At 52.8% G+C, this 19087-nt stretch overlaps 8 protein-coding genes across 8 annotated transcripts; 5 read left to right on the top strand and 3 right to left on the bottom strand.

The window, feature by feature from the left end:
• Positions 1 to 331: 331 nt before the first annotated feature.
• BO72DRAFT_501220 (uncharacterized protein) lies at positions 332 to 2699 on the top strand (the record flags this gene model as incomplete). Its single annotated transcript, XM_040948957.1, has 3 exons — positions 332 to 411; positions 507 to 2532; positions 2583 to 2699. 3 exons carry the CDS (start codon positions 332 to 334, stop codon positions 2697 to 2699), a joined length of 2223 nt encoding a protein of 740 aa, XP_040796230.1.
• Positions 2700 to 3781: 1082 nt separating this feature from the next.
• BO72DRAFT_452919 (dolichyl-phosphate beta-glucosyltransferase) lies at positions 3782 to 5507 on the top strand. The gene is made up of 3 exons (XM_040945849.1): positions 3782 to 3939; positions 4040 to 4837; positions 4916 to 5507. Exons 1-3 carry the CDS (start codon positions 3823 to 3825, stop codon positions 5258 to 5260), a joined length of 1260 nt encoding a protein of 419 aa, XP_040796229.1. The 5' UTR covers positions 3782 to 3822; the 3' UTR covers positions 5261 to 5507.
• A 954-nt stretch (positions 5508 to 6461) lies between these two features.
• Positions 6462 to 7148, top strand: BO72DRAFT_472634 (uncharacterized protein; the record flags this gene model as incomplete). The annotated part of the gene is made up of 1 exon (XM_040947151.1): positions 6462 to 7148. One exon carries the CDS (start codon positions 6462 to 6464, stop codon positions 7146 to 7148), a length of 687 nt encoding a protein of 228 aa, XP_040796228.1.
• Positions 7149 to 9279: 2131 nt separating this feature from the next.
• On the top strand, positions 9280 to 10551 carry BO72DRAFT_390115 (uncharacterized protein; the record flags this gene model as incomplete). Its single annotated transcript, XM_040941792.1, has 1 exon — positions 9280 to 10551. One exon carries the CDS (start codon positions 9280 to 9282, stop codon positions 10549 to 10551), a length of 1272 nt encoding a protein of 423 aa, XP_040796227.1.
• A 235-nt stretch (positions 10552 to 10786) lies between these two features.
• Positions 10787 to 13017, top strand: BO72DRAFT_452911 (putative cell wall protein). Its single transcript, XM_040945848.1, has 4 exons — positions 10787 to 10844; positions 10909 to 11040; positions 11147 to 11363; positions 11415 to 13017. The coding sequence occupies exons 3-4, from the start codon at positions 11280 to 11282 to the stop codon at positions 12636 to 12638; spliced, it is 1308 nt and encodes a 435-aa protein (XP_040796226.1). The 5' UTR covers positions 10787 to 10844; positions 10909 to 11040; positions 11147 to 11279; the 3' UTR covers positions 12639 to 13017.
• Positions 13018 to 13088: 71 nt separating this feature from the next.
• BO72DRAFT_415344 (ATG3/ATG10 family protein) lies at positions 13089 to 15057 on the bottom strand. The gene is made up of 2 exons (XM_040942568.1): positions 14144 to 15057; positions 13089 to 14066 (listed from the first exon to the last, which is right to left on the bottom strand). Exons 1-2 carry the CDS (start codon positions 14728 to 14730, stop codon positions 13505 to 13507), a joined length of 1149 nt encoding a protein of 382 aa, XP_040796225.1. The 5' UTR covers positions 14731 to 15057; the 3' UTR covers positions 13089 to 13504.
• Positions 15058 to 15222: 165 nt separating this feature from the next.
• On the bottom strand, positions 15223 to 16872 carry BO72DRAFT_452908 (putative cyclin). The gene is made up of 2 exons (XM_040945847.1): positions 16348 to 16872; positions 15223 to 16232 (listed from the first exon to the last, which is right to left on the bottom strand). The coding sequence occupies exons 1-2, from the start codon at positions 16606 to 16608 to the stop codon at positions 15594 to 15596; spliced, it is 900 nt and encodes a 299-aa protein (XP_040796224.1). The 5' UTR covers positions 16609 to 16872; the 3' UTR covers positions 15223 to 15593.
• Positions 16873 to 18125: 1253 nt separating this feature from the next.
• BO72DRAFT_288676 (uncharacterized protein) lies at positions 18126 to 19071 on the bottom strand. The gene is made up of 2 exons (XM_040940352.1): positions 18933 to 19071; positions 18126 to 18869 (listed from the first exon to the last, which is right to left on the bottom strand). The coding sequence occupies exon 2, from the start codon at positions 18657 to 18659 to the stop codon at positions 18171 to 18173; it is 489 nt and encodes a 162-aa protein (XP_040796223.1). The 5' UTR covers positions 18660 to 18869; positions 18933 to 19071; the 3' UTR covers positions 18126 to 18170.
• Between the last annotated feature and the right edge of the window lie 16 nt (positions 19072 to 19087).

Raw genomic sequence — 19087 nt, 5'->3', positions numbered from 1 at the left:
CGCCCCCTTTTCTATTAAGCTCTATCTCGACACTGCCATTGCCTACCACTTGCCTGGCCTTATTCCGTGGTTGGCGGTCTTTCCACTATATCTATCTCGTGCGTATTCCCCAGAAATTCTGAATTCGGATCTACATCTTGCAATCTCCCTGCCTGCGAAAGATAGGAACTATGGGAATGGGGCGTTGATTAGAGACCTGAGAAGACGTCCGAGCCTCAATTTCTTTCAGCACTCTTTCCCAGTCTCCTTTCTTCATTCCCTGTCCTTTTTTATGAGACCGACAGAGGACTAATTTTTGATCAGATGACGTTTAATCTACGCCGCCAATACAATGAATGTTGGAACTGATGGTCAGGAAAATCGGTCACCTCCGCGTCAAGACTCAGCCGAAGGCGCCGCCAAATCTCTAATGTGAATAAACCCTTACCCTCTCAAACCTGTCCTAGCTGCTGTGCCTTTAATGTATGAGCTCTGAGCCTTGAGCAAGCTTCTAAACTCATCTACAGAAAATCATCTCCACCGTCGCCTCCGGGTGATATCTCTCCAGCTGATTCATCGACTACAAACCCAGTTATTCACTCGGCCAGTGCCTCTTTCTCGCATGTAGGAAGCGCCAGTGAGCATTCTCTCGAATTCAATCTGTCGACCGCGCCGGAGAATCACCTTGACCAGCAATGGGAGGAAGACTGGGGTGAAGAGATATCCTCGACTCGCCCATCAGATCTAGAAGCCATCGAAAACCAAAGAAACCATGACGAGAAGCATGAGCTAGGCGATGATCACGATATGTCTTTGCAGCATCGGTCAAAAAAATTCCAACTTAGTCCGACGCCGTCCGATGACGGCCTACCTCTATTTCGGAGCGCCAGCCCGGATCAAGGGGCCTCCTCGCTCCACCAATCAGGCGTGGGCTCGGAGGATGCTAACTATGGCCGAAAATCCGCGAGACAGTTGAGCGAGGAGCCAAGGCTGCCAGAGGTTGGCATTGCAACAACCGAAGGTACAGCATCACCTCGGTTCTTGCCCCAGCTAGAGGTTGACTTGCCAACAGAAGAGATGATAATCAATGATATCCACATGATTTATGCCGGTCTTGACATGTGCGAGAAAGTAGCCATTAGATATGACGAGCAGTTTTCCGCCATGGACACTGTGGCCTCGCAAAATCAACTTGAAAAACTTACCCAAGTGCATTTGACGCTAGTGAGTGAGCAGCATGATTTCTTCAGAGCCTGTTCAGATCCGGCTGCAGGCCCCAGTGTGAAAACCCTGCCTGATGCATACATGATGCCAACTCGCCTGTGGCGCTACGGGATTCATGACTACTTGGAAATGATGCGCCACCAACTCCCTGAGTCCCTCGAGTACATGCTTGGCTTTATACAAGACGTTTACAAAACGATGGCCTCTATGGTATCAGAGTTTCCTGCCTATGAAGAGACTTGGTTGGAGTGCTTGGGGGATCTTTCGAGGTACCGAATGGCCGCGGAAACCACTGACACAGAGGACCGTAGGCTGTGGGCTCGCATTGCAATGACTTGGTACAATCGAGCAGCCGATCGGAACCCAGGCATGGGAAAATTCCAGCACCATCTTGGAGTCATGGCTCGACATGATGTCGCACAGAGACTCTTCTACTACACAAAATCTCTACTTGTCCAGCAGCCTTTTCTGGGCACAAGGACGAGTATTCTCGACCTATTCAATCCATTTCTTAGAAACTTCATGGCAATGCGCCGTATCCCACCAGTTGGCCCATTCATCGCTGCCCACGCATTTCTTTTTACCGGAGACTTTGGCGACAGACTTTACCATTCCGTCAATATTTTCTTGTCCCATCTGGATCAATACGTGACTCACCTCAATGAGAAATTCATCTTGCAAGGGTTTTTCATATCAGCCAGTAATATCGCCGCGATCATCGGATACGGGCACGAAGATGCACTACTACCACCTGAGTTTGATGTATCGACTGGGTCACCGTCAGCAGATCCCCAAGACTCTTCTGCAGCGGCAGCTCTTCGCTGGACTTCACCTGATGATCTCGACACGGTGCAGATAGACTTACTCGCCTATAAAGAGTCGCCAAACATGGCACCGACACTATTCTATGGCTCTTATATGGCGTATCGGACCATGTCAGTGCTTCTTGATCGAATTGGGGACCAAAATATCTACGCAGCATGCCATGTCTATCTTGCATTTCTGTGGTGTCTTGCATTGACTCCCACGGGAATGAAGCATGTGGAGGCCGTCGTACCGTGGAGGAACATCTCAAGTTTTCTCAATTCTTTGTTTCGCAGCTACATCAAACCGGGTATCGCCGAAAAGCCGGAGTTCCCAGTCTCCGAGGAAACGACATGGGTTGCCGAGGACTACCTTATTAGAGGACACTGCTGGAGCGAACGCTTATACCCTCCATCGTTTTTCGATGGTGCGCCTTCTGTAGACGACATGAGGAATGACGAACTGCCGTCTCGTTGCATCACGAGGATGTATAGGTGTATATGGTTAGGCGTGAGGCTCTCCACGGTATGCTCGCAATGCACCCGGGTTGACAGTGATATACTGATAGAAGACAGTTCAACCGCTGGATAACATACGATGCCGGTTCTCACAAATTCTCCACAACTCGATTTGCCCTGGATCTAGAAACGATTGCCGAGAGAAACGATCCATTTGCCAGTCGAAAAAGCTAACAAAGGCAAGCCGCGCAATGAGCGAAGGTATCCATGCCCTGAACAGATCACATACACGGAAGGTCACAGGATGGGACTTCTCCCCGATTATATCGTCCCAGTCACAGCGGACAAATTGAACAGGATAGCTTTCGAGCTAGCATTCTGAAACATTATACACAGTCTGGGAATGAGACTCATGCACCTCTCCAACCCATACCATGGCTTATAAAGTTTTCTGATGCCAACAGAGGTTGAGGGTAGCGATCCCATGAGCTGCCAAAGTACTGTACCTTCGAACAAAGTTAATGGTCTGGAGAGAGAACTTCACCGCCATGTAGGAAGTCGAGTGTTTCATTTCTTAACGATCCATTGCCGTTACAGAAACAGATCTACACAGGCTTCTGACTTCATGTCAGCCACATACATGGCTTGATATAGCAAATAGTCACTTGTATCTATCCATAGCATCGATAAGAGCAATGAGACCCGAATTGGACAGAAGTCCGAACCTGACAGTCTTCGATTCTGAAGCCGAGCCTAGATAGCCTCAGTCAGCGTAGTTTTACCCATATATTTGGAGAAGAGAATCTTGGCGACCGATAGAAACAACAGGGGAAAGTCTCCACTTGGGTGACGACTGAGGCCGCGCAAAAAGGACAAGTAAGTTTAGTGAGTGAGTGGTTGCGCGTTAGCCGTCTGTCTCGGCTCGGCGGGAGGAGCGGAGTTCAACTTGACTAGTGGACTCCGTTCTCCGTACTGTTTGAGTACTACTATACTAAGTTACTCGCTGTGAGTGCTCCGTAAGGTAATTAAACCCGCCTGCCTGCTTGCTCGGATCAACCACGTTGCCTCCACTTCCTTCCCCCTCAACTATCAATAATAGTAGGATGGCTATCTCCCTCACTCTGGGATCGCTTCCCTCTCCCTCTTAATTGTTGTTTCCTATACTCATCACCCTTCACCAATCCACTTACTCCAGACATTTTCCGTGTCGCATGGCTGGCCAGGATCGGATTGTCCCTGTTCTTATCCCTTCGAGCACTTGAGCTCGCACCTTCAGGCTTCCGCGGCGACTGTCCCGATTCATCGCTTCGACTTCTCCCCCCCCCCCCTCCCGCTCGACTTGCTGCTGGATTGCACCATGGCTCAAGAGGCGTGGTCCGACATCTGCGTCCAATGCGTTGAGCTTTTGGTCAATGTTCCAGTCTCCGTATTACTTGTCACCTTCGCCGCGACATTGACTGGTTTCCTTGTGCTGGTATGTTTACACCTGGTCTAAATCTAATCCCTTGGTGCACACTGCCCTTTGCTCGCCAGTCGTCTCGGGCCATGGCTGACTGCTTTTCTCAATGAAATAGGTCTACGCTACCCTCTACGCGGTCGCACCTGTACCACGGAAGCCTTACCCCGAAGAGAAACAATATCGAACGCTCACGAAAGATGGAGCGATCACAGAACCTCAAGCACTACCTTGTTGGCAAGATGCGTTGGACGCCAAGAGGCGTCCTGGTCACACCCTCAATAACCCTTCCGTGGAGGAACCTGAGCTGTTCCTTTCTCTCGTCGTGCCCGCGTACAACGAAGAAGATCGTCTCGGGGGTATGTTGGAAGAGGCTGTGAATTATCTGGAACGGATGTATGGGACGGTGACCGGCGCCATTCCAAATGGCGTCGATGCGGATACAGCGCAGAAGACTTTCCGTCAGCGCAAGTTGGCGAACGGGCATGCCAATGGCAGTGCGACATATCACCCCGTGCACGACAACAAGGGCTGGGAGATCATCATCGTCTCAGACGGGTCCAAGGATAAGACGGAAGAGACGGCCTTCACGTTTGCCCGAGACCACCAGCTCTCGCTGCACCCGAAGGGCTATTCGGGTCCTTGGACCCCGGGGACGAAAGAGGGTGTCCACATCCCGCCGGGCACGATTCGGGTGGTGACCCTAACTGAGAACCGAGGCAAGGGCGGTGCGGTGACTCATGGTATGAGGCATGTCCGCGGGCAGTATGTGGTGTTTGCCGATGCCGATGGAGCCAGTAAGTTTGAGGATCTGGGCAAGCTTGTCGCTGCCTGTCAAGGGGTCGAGGACTCCCTAGGCCGTGGTGTGGCCGTGGGATCTCGCGCCCATATGGTTGGAAGTGAGGCGGTGGTCAAGGTAAGCTTCATCGTGTCGCCCATGCACGACTCCATTTACGAGACTCGCGGGAGAGCTGCTGCTAATCGGTGATGACAGCGGTCCAAATTGCGCAATTTCCTCATGCATTCGTTCCACTTGATCCTCTGGCTGTTGACTCCATCCAAGACCGCCACTATCAAGGATACCCAGTGCGGCTTCAAACTGTTTACTCGGGCATCGTTGCCATATATCATCCCGTACATGCATTCCGAAGGATGGATCTTCGATGTGGAAATGCTCATGCTGGCCGAGTTTGCCGGCATTCCGGTGGCTGAAGTGCCGGTGGGCTGGCGCGAAGTCATGGGCAGTAAATTGAATGTGGTGCGCGATAGTGTCGGGATGGCCTGGGGATTGGCCGTTTTGCGGGCCGCGTGGTTACTCGGCATCTACCAGCGCAAATGATACTTTAGCCGGTGTATGCGTTGGGCCTATTTTGGGTCAAGGACACGGCATGGCGCCGTAATAAAGCTTTGATTAATTTGATCGTGTCCTAGAACTGGTATTTGATTATCTTCAAAACACTGTCTTTCTCAAGGCAGGTGCATGGGCGTGTAGAGCGCGGCGTGTTCCTCATCCGTCATCGGTGGCAAAGTCAGGACCGGCAAGCTGGATTGAACTGCGGGGAAGAACGTATTGGATATTGCATCACCGGCGGGTCGAGCATGACTGAGAGACTGCGGGTGTAGACTATGTTATGTACTGAGTAAATAGGCTTCTCTGAGGTGCCACGCCGTTGAGACTTCTCTAAGCAGTAACTGGCACAACTTAATAGTGGCAATAGCCTGGTTCCATTCATTCCTTCATAGTCTTTGTCTCTCTCTCTTTCTCATCGGCTGGCACGGGTAATCCCGAGAGCCTCGCCCTGTCGATAAACTTTTTCAATAAACTTCTGGGCCGAAGAAAAAAAAATTCTATGTAAAGAAAAGAAGAATTGAAAAAAAAATCGATCGGTCTTGGTTCGGTCCGAGTCTCGTCATATTTTTTTTTCTTTGCTCTACGTTACCCCCCTTTTGCCATCTTTCTGTAATATATTCGAATGATGCCGGTGTGAGGTGATGTCTTAGAAAGCCAAAGCCCAGAGCCCAAGAAAGAGGGGGGTGGTCTGATATTCATCCGTCTTTGCTTTTTGGCCCCGTTTCTAGCTCTCATTTTCTGCTGCTGACCCGGGATTGCCTCCTTATACATCCATTTGCGTTATCAGACGGCACTTGGCATGATCTGATCGATTCCTCAATTTATCCAGTGGTGATCCGGTATCTGTCTGCTGGCCTCGACGACGCCTTGCCTGACGTGGATCGTCTCGAATCTGGTCCTTTATAGCCGATGCTACTAACGTAGATCGGATATACCGATATATATAAAGCAATCCGGCGGCTGGGGTAGTACCATGAGCCGGTCTGATCTACTAATTAAAACTAGTTCATTCTTCACACAAGGATTGACCTACTAAGCCCCGCGACGATATCTAACTACTACTATCTGATTATCGTCATACCTTCATCAATATCGTTGTTGTCAAATTGACGGAATCTACACAATGGGGGTACCACAGCATATCGACCGACCGCCGGTGACTACTGCGTCGCAGAAGAAGTCGGCAAGCATGTCGTCGTATCTTCTCAAACTGCCCCTCGAGCTTCGTCTCATGATCTATGAATATGCGCTGGACGTCCCGAACGACTACATGGACCGGCCGATGATTGTGATCAACGACCGCGGCAATGTGTTCACCGCGCGCGGACGGTATCGGGCCCTCTCCATGTGTCCCAGCTGGGTGGGCGAGAACGGTCGAGTGCGGAATCTCCTGTCCGTGAACCGGCAGATCCACGACGAGGTCGAGGACTATGTGTACTCGCACAACACCCTCTTCTTCCTCAACTCCTTCAACCTCGACCGCATGGCCGCCTTCCTGGACACCCTCAGTGCCACGGCGCGGGATCGCATCCGCAGCGTCGGCTTCGAGATCTTCTTCTTCGTCCATTCCCAGACCGGGGTGCCCAAGCGCACCCTGAAGGAGTACGAGCGAGCGGCGCGCATGCTGCGCGACAAGCTGCCGCACTGGGAGAGCACCCTGTTCTATCTGGATCCGCGGTTCTATTACCCGTCCGCCTCGGTGGGGGGTCTGCAGTCGTCGGCGCGAGGCATCTGGTCGCTAGCCACGATGTTCGGCGCCCTGGGCAAGGATCTCCATTTCTTCCCCTTGCCGTCCATGCACCGATATGTCATGGACGATGCAAAGAAGCTGCTGCAGGATCGGACGCGGGCGTCGCCTCAGAAGCTCGTCTTTTAGGTCGATGGATGCTAGCCTTGTCATCCTCAGTGGCCTGTTCGTCGGCGTGTCTTCGAAGGAGGAAAGCCAAATCTTTTCCATCTCATCTCAGCCTTTTGCATATCTTTTTGCTTTTTTTCATCCTCGGTGGACATGAGCTTGGAGTTCTTTTTTTTTCCCTCTCTCTTTTCCCGCTGGTGTGTATCCGATTGGCACTGTTCTATACTCCAGGTTACCTGTGGGGACTATCATCTGCAGGATGACGTGGAGGACCGACTGAAACCGAGGGATTTACTCTACCTTAACCAAAGGGTAAACTCCTTGAGTCTTGGTGATTCTCCACTCATAATATAAAACAGTATTATGAGGGTCCGCGCGGTCGCCAGCGGCGGGAGTTCTGTTGCGATGGTTTTTGGCTGGTTGCGCCACTGGAGGGAGTTCGGGTTAGCATAAGGATGGACATTGAAGGAGTTCTGGGGGCATTTTTGGGGCGCGATCTCTGCACATATTTGTATATGTATATTGTATAGATTTTGCTCTTTTTTTTCCTTAACAATTTCATGATCATCATTCTGTGCACCAGTCGAGGTGCAAATAACCGTGACTATCCATTCCGCGAGCAATCCCAATTTGTTTTGTGCCGCCCCGCGCGGGTCGATCTAACTATAACTCACTACGATCACATACACATACTGAGTAGCATCGAGTACTACGTTATCGGGTGGACATGCCAGATGATGAAGGATAATCCACATGAATGGATCATGAAACCATGAAATCATTTGGCCTTGAGTCAGGAATGAGCTAGACTATTTTTTCTTTCATCATTAATTTTTTTTCCCTCATTTCCCAGTCGAGAATGACTGCGGTGAATCCTGGAGGGGGAAAGGAAAAAAAGCAGAGGATAACGTCATTGACCCCTCGTGATCGACCCATTGTGTCTTCTGTTGTCGTTTTCTTCTATTGTCTGGATTGTATGTGTATGTCATTTTGAGAATCACCCTTCTTACCTTAATAAGTGATTATTTCCGGCTCTTCTTCTTGTTCTCGTTGCTCTTGTTTTCGGTGAGTGTAGACAAGACAACTGCTGTTGGGAAGCCATTATTTCACTGCCTGTTCCTGGTCAGTTCTATCCCCAGACAAATCTGGTACGTGTTGTTGTACTGTACGGTGTGTACTACAAGCAGAGTAACCACCGATTCCGACTTCTCTTGCTTTTCCTGACTCTTGTTGTTTCTTCCCCCGCATTTAGTGCTTAGCCGTGGTGGTAGTGGTGGTGGAAGATCTTCTTGGTCGCATCCTCCTCCTCCTCCTCAGGCTCTCTCATCTTTCCTTATTTTTCTATTCTCTCCCCCTCACCCCTCCTCTCTTGCGCTCTCACTTTTTCTCCCTTCCCCTTCGTCCTTTTCATTTGGTCGGTTTTCAGTCTGACAATGTCGCTCATTCAACCGCAATACTTTTAGGCTCTGATCACCCATCCATCCCCACTTTTCCCCATCGCATAACTGGAGTCAAGCGCAACGTCCACTTGGCCGTCCTCGTGTGGTCGCCTCTATCTACCACCGCCGTTTTCGTCCACTCGAAACACCTCCTCTTCCTCCTCGCCCACCTAACTCTACAGTTTGCCTCGCAGCTTCGAGTTGTGTTTCAGGCACCATCCAAACATTATCAATCAGGGGTTCAATCCGAATCCCATTGACCGCTGCAGACAACTAGCTTTGACCCCCCACCCTCCCCCCCTCTCCCCCACTCACCGAATTGCTCTTATTCGCCACTTTGCCAAAGTGATCCGTTGTCGTGGTTCCCTGGCTCTTACTTGTCATCGCGAAGCGGTGTCGCTGCATCCGTGCATTATCAATTTATCACAAGCTGTTTGGCTGTCGCCTCGTGCAGCCAACGGACTCTTTTCTTTTTCACCATACGAGCTAGTTAAGGCACTGATTTACTGATTGACTGACGACCTTATTGTCCGCTTCATTCCAATTGTTGCCTCGTTTCTAGTTCGCCCTACTTTGCCCCTCCTCTCTCGCCCCTCCACCCATCCCTTTATGAGGGCGCGATCGAACCACGACGAACCTAGCACAGTACTCCCCTTGCTCCCTTTGGAGTGTCTCAGGAACCCGATCTTTTTGAGTTACCCGCAACCAACACAATGAAGTCAGCAACTGCAATCAAGTCCCCCAATGGCCATGGGAGCGTTTACAAGGAAGTGCGCTTCTCTCCTACTCCTACCCCCGTCCGTCGCACGCAATTGGTGCCAAATGCGCACCCTGGCTTGAACACCCATGGTGCCGCTGGCGTCACCTACTCGAGCCTGAGCGCCAGTTATCTCGACCAAGCGCGATCACTGCTAGACCGTCAACGAATCAGTTTCGAAAATGAAAAGAAGTTGTTCAATGAGGAACGACAACTGTGGGAAAAAGAGCGCGCGTTGTTGAAGTCGAGGATATCGGAACTAGAGGCCCTGCTAAAAGGGCGAGGATCCACCGCATCGGCGACCGTGCCGCCCGGCGCTTTTGCGTCGAATTCCTTCTCCGCCATCAATGCCCCGTACGGTCGCTCCCACTCAGTAAGTTTTGCCGACCAATTTCACGCAAGTGCGCAGGTGTGGGAGGGATCTAGCCCTGGGAGCCGGCCCACCAGGGTATTTCCTGACGCGGAGACGACGGACATCCACACTCTATCGTCGATCCCGGAGCAAGGAGCCAAATATGTCTCTGCGCCATCTTTGGACGCTGCTCTTTCTCCCAAATCGCATGCAGTAGACCCCTCTACCGGCGCCAGTGTCCCTGTACCGATTGAGAAGCTGGACAGCAAGCTAGACGGGATTACCCTCAAGTCATCTGCCCTGCCCCCTGAAGTGGTCGCCCGCGTGATCACACCACCATCACCGTCGCCACTCGAAACCTCCCCGACCTCCTCAACCCGCCCCCCGAATGAGCATCGCAACAGTTTGAAGCTGCGATTATCCGAGCTGGGTCCCCCGGAATTCAACCTGACCAGAAACGCCGGCCATACTCCCATGGTCAAGATCGATCGCGATATTGACACGGAGCAACCGTCGCCTCAGGAGGTCCAAGATGAGGCCAGCCCCCTTGCTCCGGCGGTGCTTCGGCAACCTGCAGAACAGTCCGATTCGTACTTTGCAGACTTGCCGGAAGACCCAGCTCTGAAGGGGCCGCTCTCCTTGTTGAACGAGGAGGAACACGACAGTAGCTTTCTGAAGGAGCTTGATCAGAGGCTTCTGGACCAGGTCAAGCAGGTCCTTGGCCACCACCGCAGGAGCTCTCAGGAGGAGAGGGAAGATGATGAAGATGAGGCTGAGCCTCGCAGCCAGGGTGAGACCGAGGAACCCGAATTGCGGTTCAAGAAGACCACCAATTTTGGCACGGCTTTTGGAAATTCGGACTGCGGAAAAGTATAAGGCTGTCTTACTGGTGCATGAATTTGTCCCAGTATATGCTTGGAGCCATTCGCCCTCTGTGGTGTCATACGGGTGAATTTGGCTTCTTAATTGGATACCATGACTGATGACTCTTGAAAGATGCTGAACCTTTTCTTTTTGCATATGCATCGGCAACCATGTGTAACTACTAAATTCATTTTATTCTATCGGTGCCTCACTACGGAGTACTTTTTTGTTGTTTGATTAATTTGTTGGCCGAGCAGCAGCGATGACTCTGCGGCTCCTTGCATCGACCCCGGCCGGAGCAAGCTGTATCCCCACCCTATCTCCTTAGCCCCTTTGGTGAAGAAAGGACTGCGACTGAAATTGTTCTAGGGCGATCCGGACGGAGTGTGGCTGCTGCTGCTGATAAGATGAGAGCTATTTGGATCGAGATCTTGGATCAATTGACGCCACTGTCTCGTGGGCCTTGCTTGGACCCATGGGTTGCCTGGCAATGGCTACAAGGTACAACAACCTCCTAGAAAGGGCTATCCCAGGGTAACTCCCTTCCAAGGCCCAGCTTCAGGATATAAAGACCCGATGGATTCTGGTTGGGCTGATCTTTCTTCAGACTCATCATCGGCTGTCTTCATCACAGCATCCATTCTTTCTCTCCCATACACTCACTCACTGACACTTTGCTGACTTTCTTTCAATCTGCAATCACATTCTTTCTCAAGTCTTTTTTACAGATATTCACTACCATGTACAACTCCAAGAGCCTTTCGGCACTCTTGTGCCTTGCTCTCGTCACTCCTTCCGCTCTGTCGGCACCTGTTGCCTCCAAGGTAAGTCGGCCTGATGGGCTCAACGTCCGGGACAATTCTAACATATCACAGAGCACAACCCTGGCCAAAAGGCAATTCGACTCAGAGAGCTTTGCGGGTAGCGGCAGCGATATCTCCATCCCCGATGGACCCTACTACAACACGGCGAGCGCCGCCGCCTCTCGCTATCACGACGGCAGCGGTAAGGACAGCGGATCGCATGAAACGGACAGCAGCACCGCTGCAGGCCAGGCCTGGAATATCGGAATCCCCGACGGTCCCAGCTACACTGGAGGCAACGCCGCCTCCTCTCACTACCACGAAGGCAGCGGCAAGAACGGTGATGGTAAGAACGGTGGCTCGCATCAATCGGACAGCACCGATGCAGGCCAGTCTTTGAATATCGGGATTCCTGATGGACCCAATGTCAACATGGGTAACTTCTACCATGTGAGCCATGAGAGCTCGGAGGCACCTAAGCCTGAGCCTAAGCCTGAGCCTAAGCCTGAGCCTAAGCCTGAGCCCGAGCCTAAGCCCGAGCCTAAGCCCGAGCCTAAGCCCGAGCCCAAGCCTCAGCATCCGGAGACCACTGAGCCGGCATCACCACCTCCTTCACCACCGCACAATGAGTCGGCCCCTCCCGCTCCTGCTCCTCAGACCTCGGAGGCACCCAATTCCAACCCTTCTGCTGTTGCTCCTCCTACCCATGAAGGGCCCGGAAGTGCACCCGTCCCTGCCCCTCCGTCCCCTCAAACCCCGACCACTGCCCCTACTCCTCCCCAGGAAAAGCCTTCTGCGGGTCCTTCTGAGCCTGTCGCTCCGGTCCCTGCTCCTGCCCCTGCCCCGGCCCCTGCCGCCCCGGTTGATGTCTCTCCTGTTGAGAACCCTGCTAGCCCTGCCCCTGCTCCCGAAGTTGAGGGCCCTGGTGCCGAGGAACCTGCTGAGGAGTGTCCTTCTCCCGAGTCTGAGGAGGGAGCTGGTCCTAGCCCTGCTCCTGAGTCCGCGCCTGAGTCCAGCCCCGAGTCTCCTGCTGAATCCGGCCCAGCACCCAGCCCTGAGACCGAAAAGCCCGCGTCTACCCCGGCGTCTGCTCCCGCTCCCGAAGCCAAGCCTGAGTCTGCCCCCGAGACCCAACCCCAGCCCGGCCCCGACGCTCCCGCCGCCGCTCCCAGCAGCCCCGCATCAACCCCCGCCACAGAGCCCAAGACAGTCCCTGAGAACGAAAACAAGCCTGCCCCTGCCCCTGCGCCTGTGTCCCCGCCACTCCCTGCCTACACTTGTCAATGTCCTGCCTAGATCCCTTTTGAAGATGGATCCAGTGGAATAGTGGCAACTACACGCAGCGCTTCAAGCACGTCTTTCTCCCCTCTCATCAATCAGCGATCATTTTCCCTTTTCATTTGCTTCAAACTTCCCTTCTCTATACAAATTTCTGGCTGATCATGTGTTGTTTGCTTCTCAACGGAGCAAAAGCGGAGTATTTACTGTCGTGTCCATCTGTCCAACTCCTAACATGATGTGTAATTTTTTTTGTCGGGATTGAATGGTTGACAACGTTTTTTTTTTAGTTTTCTTATATGGCCTTTCTAATCATGATGACCTCTTATTTATCTATTGTTGTGGTTTTACATTGTTGAAAATGATAGTCTATTTGGGGTTTAGAAATGGAATTATCTATTATCACTATGGATTCCAGATTGGGAAATTTCAGATTTCAGATTTCAGATCTCAGTCGCAATCTTCATGCCTCGTTTCGCTCGCTAGTAGAAGTTTTGCAGTTTGTGACAAAAGTGAAGCTGGAAGAAAGAGTGGAGGGGAAGCTGAACCGGTGGCGGGCTGTAACTTATTTCTTATTGCTTGAGAAGGGGAGCCAACGAACGACTGTCACATCTCGCCGAGGGCAAATAAACAAACAATCCCTTCGAGAGAGTGCAGAAGACAAGCATCAGCGACCAGAGAATCCAACAACAGAAAAGATAAGATTAGACGCAAATGGTAGTTTGGTTATTTAGTAGATGAGTAAAGTAAAGTCATGCCTCAAAGTAACCATGAAATGAAAAACAAACGCCTAAACCGCAACCCAACTCCTATGCCTACTACACCTACCTAGGTAAACTCAGCACACACACACACCCAAGAAAAACAAAAACCACAAACGAAACTCAAACTCCCATCGTGAAATCATGCTCAATCCCCGGCGTCACACTGGCAATGAACTTCAAAAACACCACCAGATACTGATCCACGCGGATCGCAAACTGTTCATTTTCTTCTTCTTCTTCTTCTTCTTCTTCGTCGTCGTGATGATCATGCTGCAGCACCTCCCACTCATCGCCGTGTTTCTCCGTCTTTGGGGAGGAATCGTGGACCGAAAGCCCGCGCACGGGATCAACGAGCCCTTCCACCCTGGTGTCATGCTGTTGTTTCTGGGCGGCAGCGCGCAGCTTCTCGCGCCGAATCTTCAGCGCGGCGTCCGCGCGGTCGAGGAGGGTCTTCATGACCGAGGCGTGGCGGCAGGGGTGCACGGTGGCCATTTTGACGTTGCCGTCAAACCAGGGGAAATCTTCGAGCGTGACGGTCTTGTCCTTGTAGTCGCCGACGATGTCCTCCATCATGAGCGGGGGCGGGAGGGGTTCCGAGGGCGAGAGGTAGCCCGATAGGTAGAGGCGCGGGGTGCGGTAGAAGTTGCTGTAGGTGATGTAGAGGTTGTAGGTTCTTGTGGGTCTTTTGGATCGTCATTAGCCACTGATTTCTCCAGATTTGGGGGGGGGGGGGTTGTTATAGGATGGGGAGAAACCTACGTCGAAAGCCCCGAGCTCTTCCCCACGGGCTCCCGGATAATCGCCTCCTCATCGTCATCCTCATCCTCCATGTCGGGGATATCATCTTCGTCTTCCTCCTCTTCCTCTTGATCGGCATGGTCCGCGACGTTCCCCGCTTCGTCGACGGTGCGGATATCCCCTATCCTTCCTCCGGCAGCGCTACCGCCCTGAGCTGGTGATGAGGAGGAAGCGCCACCACTACCACCACCAGTCCTCAACCACCCTTCCTCATCATCACCTGCGGCATCCTCCCCGTCCCCAAACAGCATATCCCGAACAATCTCCTCCTCCCGCCCCGCATCCCCCGCGAAATCATCGTTCAACCGCCGGTGGCACGGCACGCCCCGCGTCACCAGGAACTGTTTGCCGGCCGGCAGGTAGGAGACGCGCTTGCCGGGCGACGAGGCGTCCGCCCACGCCCACGACGGGAACTTGTAGACCAGGTAGTCGCCGGCGAGCACGAACTCCTCGGGGGTGATTTGACCCGTCGTGCGGAAGGTGGAGGTGCGGGAGATTGGGGCTAGGCGGTCGCGCCAGGTGCTTAGGGTTGAGTGGAGGATGTTCATTTTTGGAAGATTTGGGTGAGAAGAGTGGGGGGGAGAAGGGGGATTGGTGTTTGTTGAAGTGAGGTGGGTGATGAATTGGATGGAGGGGGTTGCTGGGTGGAATCTGGAGGTTGGGTTGCGTTGGTGTTAGGTTGTGGGGTTTGGGTGTGGGTGTGGGTGTGGGTGTGGGTTTGGGTTTGTGAGGCGTGCTTGGTGCTGTGTTTGTTCAGACTGCTGTAAGAGTAATTTAGTTAGGTGGTAGTTGTAGTTGTGGTTGAAGTTGTGGTTGTTGTAGATAGAAAGGTTGGCGGTGAAAGGGAAGTAGGGGGAAATGAGGGGGTGACGTTTGATCCCGCCCACTGCTGACTCGGCCCTGCGGCACGCGGGGCTTATCGTTACTTATCATGTGGCTGATGACTACTCCGTACTTGTCTGTTAACTTACTTCTTACTTGCTACACTATGCACGTGAGTCTTTACTTGAGTGCGAGATTTCATCATTTGGGTGCCTAAGAATACCTCATTTCACTTGCTCTGGTCATACACTACTCAAACAATACTGTCCTAGGTCCGATTGCCTCTCAAGCTGGTGCGTCCCCGACCCAAGAGCGCCACCTCCCGGGTTCGCAGCGCCGCTACGGCGACACGAATTGGTCCCAGCCGGACAGCAGGACTTCTCCCCAGCCGCCAGCCGGCCAGGTGAGGACCCTCGGGGGACTCTTGTTCTTTGCAACCCGGACCCGGACCTGGAGCTTGGACGCTGGACCGCTATCCGCCGATCTCCAGCAATCGGCTCGAGTCCCCAAGTCAGCCAGTAGCAAACTGTATCTTGCTCAGTCTTCGAAGAAACTGCTAGCTTCAAACCACGCTGCTCACCCCCTCAATTCACTCCCCCTCCGCCCGCCTCCGCTCGATCTCCGCCTCGACCTCCTCGACCGTCATCGGCACCGCCCTCCCCTTCCACTTCTCCAACTCCGCCGTCGCAAACCCCTCCATACTCCGCATCGCCACCACCAGGAACCCCAGCTCCTCGCGGTCCACATCAAACACCTCCCACCACTCACTATTCACCAGCTTGACGCCCTCCTCCCGCGCCGCCAGGTAGATCGCCGCCACCGCCAGCGCATTGGGCTGGTGCGTCACGTACAGCAGCTGCGGCGACATGAGCGCCGCGTTCAGGTGCGCGAACACCCGCCGGGCCACCGCCGGCGCCGCCACACCGAGCGTCTGCAGATACGTCAGCGAGACCGTGTGCGGCAGCGCGACGTGCGTGTTGAACCCCAGCGTCCGCAGGATGAGCGCCTCCGTGCGCATCAGCCCCAACCGCTGCGCCTGATATTGTCCCTCCGTGAGCACGTAGGTCTCCGGGTTCGGGGGTTCTTTGGTGGCGGGGCTCGGGTTCGTGCACCACAGCGGGGAGGCTTCTTTGGACACGAGGAAGCCGTAGACGTTGAGGATCGAGCGCGGGGAGGTCGGCTGGAAGCTGAGTTTGGCTGTGAGGTAGAGGGCGGCGGCGGAGACGTCCTGCGTAGTTGATTCAGTCCGTTAGTTTGCGTCCCACTTTAATTCTTGTATTTTGTAGGGCCCGGTCGATACGAGCTAAAGCTCCAGCGGAGTAAAGGGACAGGGTAAGGCCAACCTTCACGTTGTATATCCGAAGACTCCCTCCTTCGGATCCGATCCAGAACCGCGTGAATGTCACAATGGCCTGGGCGATGATGTCCTGCGATAGCCGGAGGTACACCCCCGCTGCTTGCGTGAGGAGGGCCCCGGCGAAGCGGATTGAGGCCTCGAGGTCGGGCGCGACCCCGTCGATGGAGGAGGACGAGTTGGACAGTTGTTCGGGGGTCGCGAGCGCATTGCTCAGGAACTTGAGTCCGCTTGATGCTGGGGTTGCCATGGTCGACTGTGACGAGAGGAAGATGTACAGGAGGTAGATTACAGAGAAACTTGTAACCGGGTATTCAGGCCGAGTAGCCCAGCGATGGTATGCCGTGTCGAAAGCTGTTATCGCGGTGCTGTGTTGCGCCGTTGAAGCCGTTGGATCGGGGAGATTGCTCGGGCAGAATAGCTGGTCTTTCACCGCCTAGCTGTGCTCGCTTACCTAAGGACGTGAGGAAATGACCTCATCGATGGGATAGCATGTGGAATCACTTCAGCCTTGTTGCTCGAGTGCTTGAAGGGAGTCAGTCGGTCCTAGTAGGGTCCTAGTAGGGTCCTCTAGATACATAGTACTTGTGTATGGCTTTTACGCACTCACCAGGCTTGGAATCGAAAGGGATCCCCAAAGCATCGCAGCAGGTGGCATTTGTGGTGTAGAGCAGACATCTGGACTACGAATGGATGGAAGCTATCGGTGGAAGAGACTCCTGCACCAAAGCAGCGATGAAATAAAGCCATTCGACTCGTTGATCTTAGTGTATGTACAGGGAAAAGAATAGTAGTAAAGACATCCCGGGATAAGCACATTGACCCGAGGATCGCGGCAAGGGCCGATGATCGGCCGAGCGATGTTCTGCCTGCTGGGAGATACGCTCCATCCTGTAATGATCACCTCCTTCGCTATATCAAAGCAGCTGGATTCGAAGATAGAGTGGGTTAAGCGCTCCGTGCCACGTAGTAAAGAACCACCGCTGCATGGATGCCCAGCTCGTGTTCTGGAACCAAGCCTTTGTTCTTGCCATGGAGGTGGAAAACGCGTCCCTTGGGACTCTAAATGCCATGGAATATAGTGCAGGATCAGCTCCAAGATGATGGAGTAGTTGCACCCAAAGTAGGTGATGCTCCAGCGGATTCCCGCGCCGATGTCGAGCTGTACGGAACTCGGTCGATGCCGCGGTGGCCTGGCCTTTGAAGACTTGGTATAGGGCGAACTGGGTTGACAGCCATGTTGAGCGGTAGAAAATGGGACTCCGCTGACGAGTGGATTTCAGTGGCCAAGGGGATGTGACCAGATCCGGAGAGGGCTGGTCCTGGAGGTCTCAGGTTAAGGCAGAGATCAACGGCGCGCTTAAAGGGTGGATTCGGCGATTGGCATGCTGATGTAGACTCTCGTATATGGCCGATTGCGTGTATGCGGAGAGGTAATCACCGCCCGGTGAACGTAAGATCAAGCTGTTGCCAGTATGCCGAGTGACAAAGGTTTGAGATGATTGGTTTCTCAAGGGATCTCCAGAGCTTGACTGAGCATATTCTGGGGGGGGGGGAGGAGATTGACCTCCTGAATTGCGCGGAGATAGTTCTGGCCAGAGTCCAGACGCTCTTGTACAGTCCGAATGATCTAGCCCGGCGGATCCAGCGCTTCAAGGCCACTCAGGCCCTTGTACATGCTTTGAGACAGCAAATTGAACATCATATTAGCGGAGGCGCATGATCGAAAAACAACAAAACAAGGCAAGCGATCCTCTTCCGCAAACACGCGACGCTGCATGCATAACAAATCACATCTGGCTCATTGTGCCTTCAGGTTGTACGGGGAGAGAGGTACACAGACCCTCTAATATGATCCGCAAAGAAAGGGGGCTGCTTCTGGCCATTGCGCCTGTGTAGCTCTGCAATGTCCTTCGCGACTCGTCGATCCTCTAATTCTCGTCTAAAGAAAGACCAATTCTTGCTTTTCCTTGACAAGCGAAGAATGTGAACCGGAATAGTGAAGTGCTGCAGGTGAGCGAGCTCGAAGTCATAACGGTGATTGTTGATGTCGATGACAATGTATGCATGCCGTGGATAAATGTCAACAACAATTTCCCGGACCGCGTAATGTTCTTTCCAGCTTGTCGTGAAAAGCTTAATAGAATCGAAGGCTGAAGCCAGGTAGTTGCCAGGCGCTAAGAGTTCGATAGGCACGTCAACAACGATCCGGATTGTTCTCAGGCTCTGACAAGCTCTGAATACGTGTTGTTGACCTCGTCCATGATGAAAGATTTCTTTGAAAAGAGACGAGAAGTGCATTGATGGTTGCAAAGGATTGATTTTGGAGGGTTACACTTAAATCTGCCTTGTATTGAGTCACCTGATTTGATTGGCCCTTGCTTACATATGTATCCTTCGCTGAGGATTTGTAGTATTTCGAGTGCAAGTCGCATCCGGCGTATACTTTTCGATAAGATCACGAGTGTTAAGACAGCCGTGGTGGAATAAGATCTCATGCCATTCACACATCTAGCAACACTATGTAAGGGCTCAAACATAGGTGCTGGGTACCTTGCACAGGGTAGAACACACCTTGCTTTCGCAGACTCAGATCTCAGATTAGTGAAGGACAGAAATGAGCTGTGGGATGTTAACTGATAGGAAGGAAGGATAGAGAGTTTTGTATATAGGCGTTCAGAGGCAGCTTGTACCACATTATCTTTTGTGAGGGCAAAGACAAAAGACAT

The sequence above is a fragment of the Aspergillus fijiensis genome (assembly GCF_003184825.1).
Source record: "Aspergillus fijiensis CBS 313.89 unplaced genomic scaffold BO72scaffold_80, whole genome shotgun sequence".
In the NCBI taxonomy this organism is placed as follows: domain Eukaryota; kingdom Fungi; phylum Ascomycota; class Eurotiomycetes; order Eurotiales; family Aspergillaceae; genus Aspergillus; species Aspergillus fijiensis.
Note: the sequence above shows the minus strand (reverse complement) of the source record. Positions and strands in the feature narration are given on the sequence as shown.

Coding starts and splice junctions, on each gene's coding strand:
- BO72DRAFT_452919 (XM_040945849.1), top strand. CDS start 3,823: ATGGCTCAAGAGGCGTGGTCCGACATCTGCGTCCAATGCGTTGAGCTT. Junction 3,940..4,039: donor TGACTGGTTTCCTTGTGCTG/GTATGTTTACAC, acceptor TCAATGAAATAG/GTCTACGCTACCCTCTACGC. Junction 4,838..4,915: donor GAAGTGAGGCGGTGGTCAAG/GTAAGCTTCATC, acceptor CGGTGATGACAG/CGGTCCAAATTGCGCAATTT.
- BO72DRAFT_452908 (XM_040945847.1), bottom strand. CDS start 16,608: ATGGCAACCCCAGCATCAAGCGGACTCAAGTTCCTGAGCAATGCGCTC. Junction 16,233..16,347: donor TTCGGATATACAACGTGAAG/GTTGGCCTTACC, acceptor TCAACTACGCAG/GACGTCTCCGCCGCCGCCCT.
- BO72DRAFT_452911 (XM_040945848.1), top strand. CDS start 11,280: ATGTACAACTCCAAGAGCCTTTCGGCACTCTTGTGCCTTGCTCTCGTC. Junction 11,364..11,414: donor CGGCACCTGTTGCCTCCAAG/GTAAGTCGGCCT, acceptor AACATATCACAG/AGCACAACCCTGGCCAAAAG.
- BO72DRAFT_415344 (XM_040942568.1), bottom strand. CDS start 14,730: ATGAACATCCTCCACTCAACCCTAAGCACCTGGCGCGACCGCCTAGCC. Junction 14,067..14,143: donor AAGAGCTCGGGGCTTTCGAC/GTAGGTTTCTCC, acceptor ACGATCCAAAAG/ACCCACAAGAACCTACAACC.
- BO72DRAFT_288676 (XM_040940352.1), bottom strand. CDS start 18,659: ATGCACTTCTCGTCTCTTTTCAAAGAAATCTTTCATCATGGACGAGGT.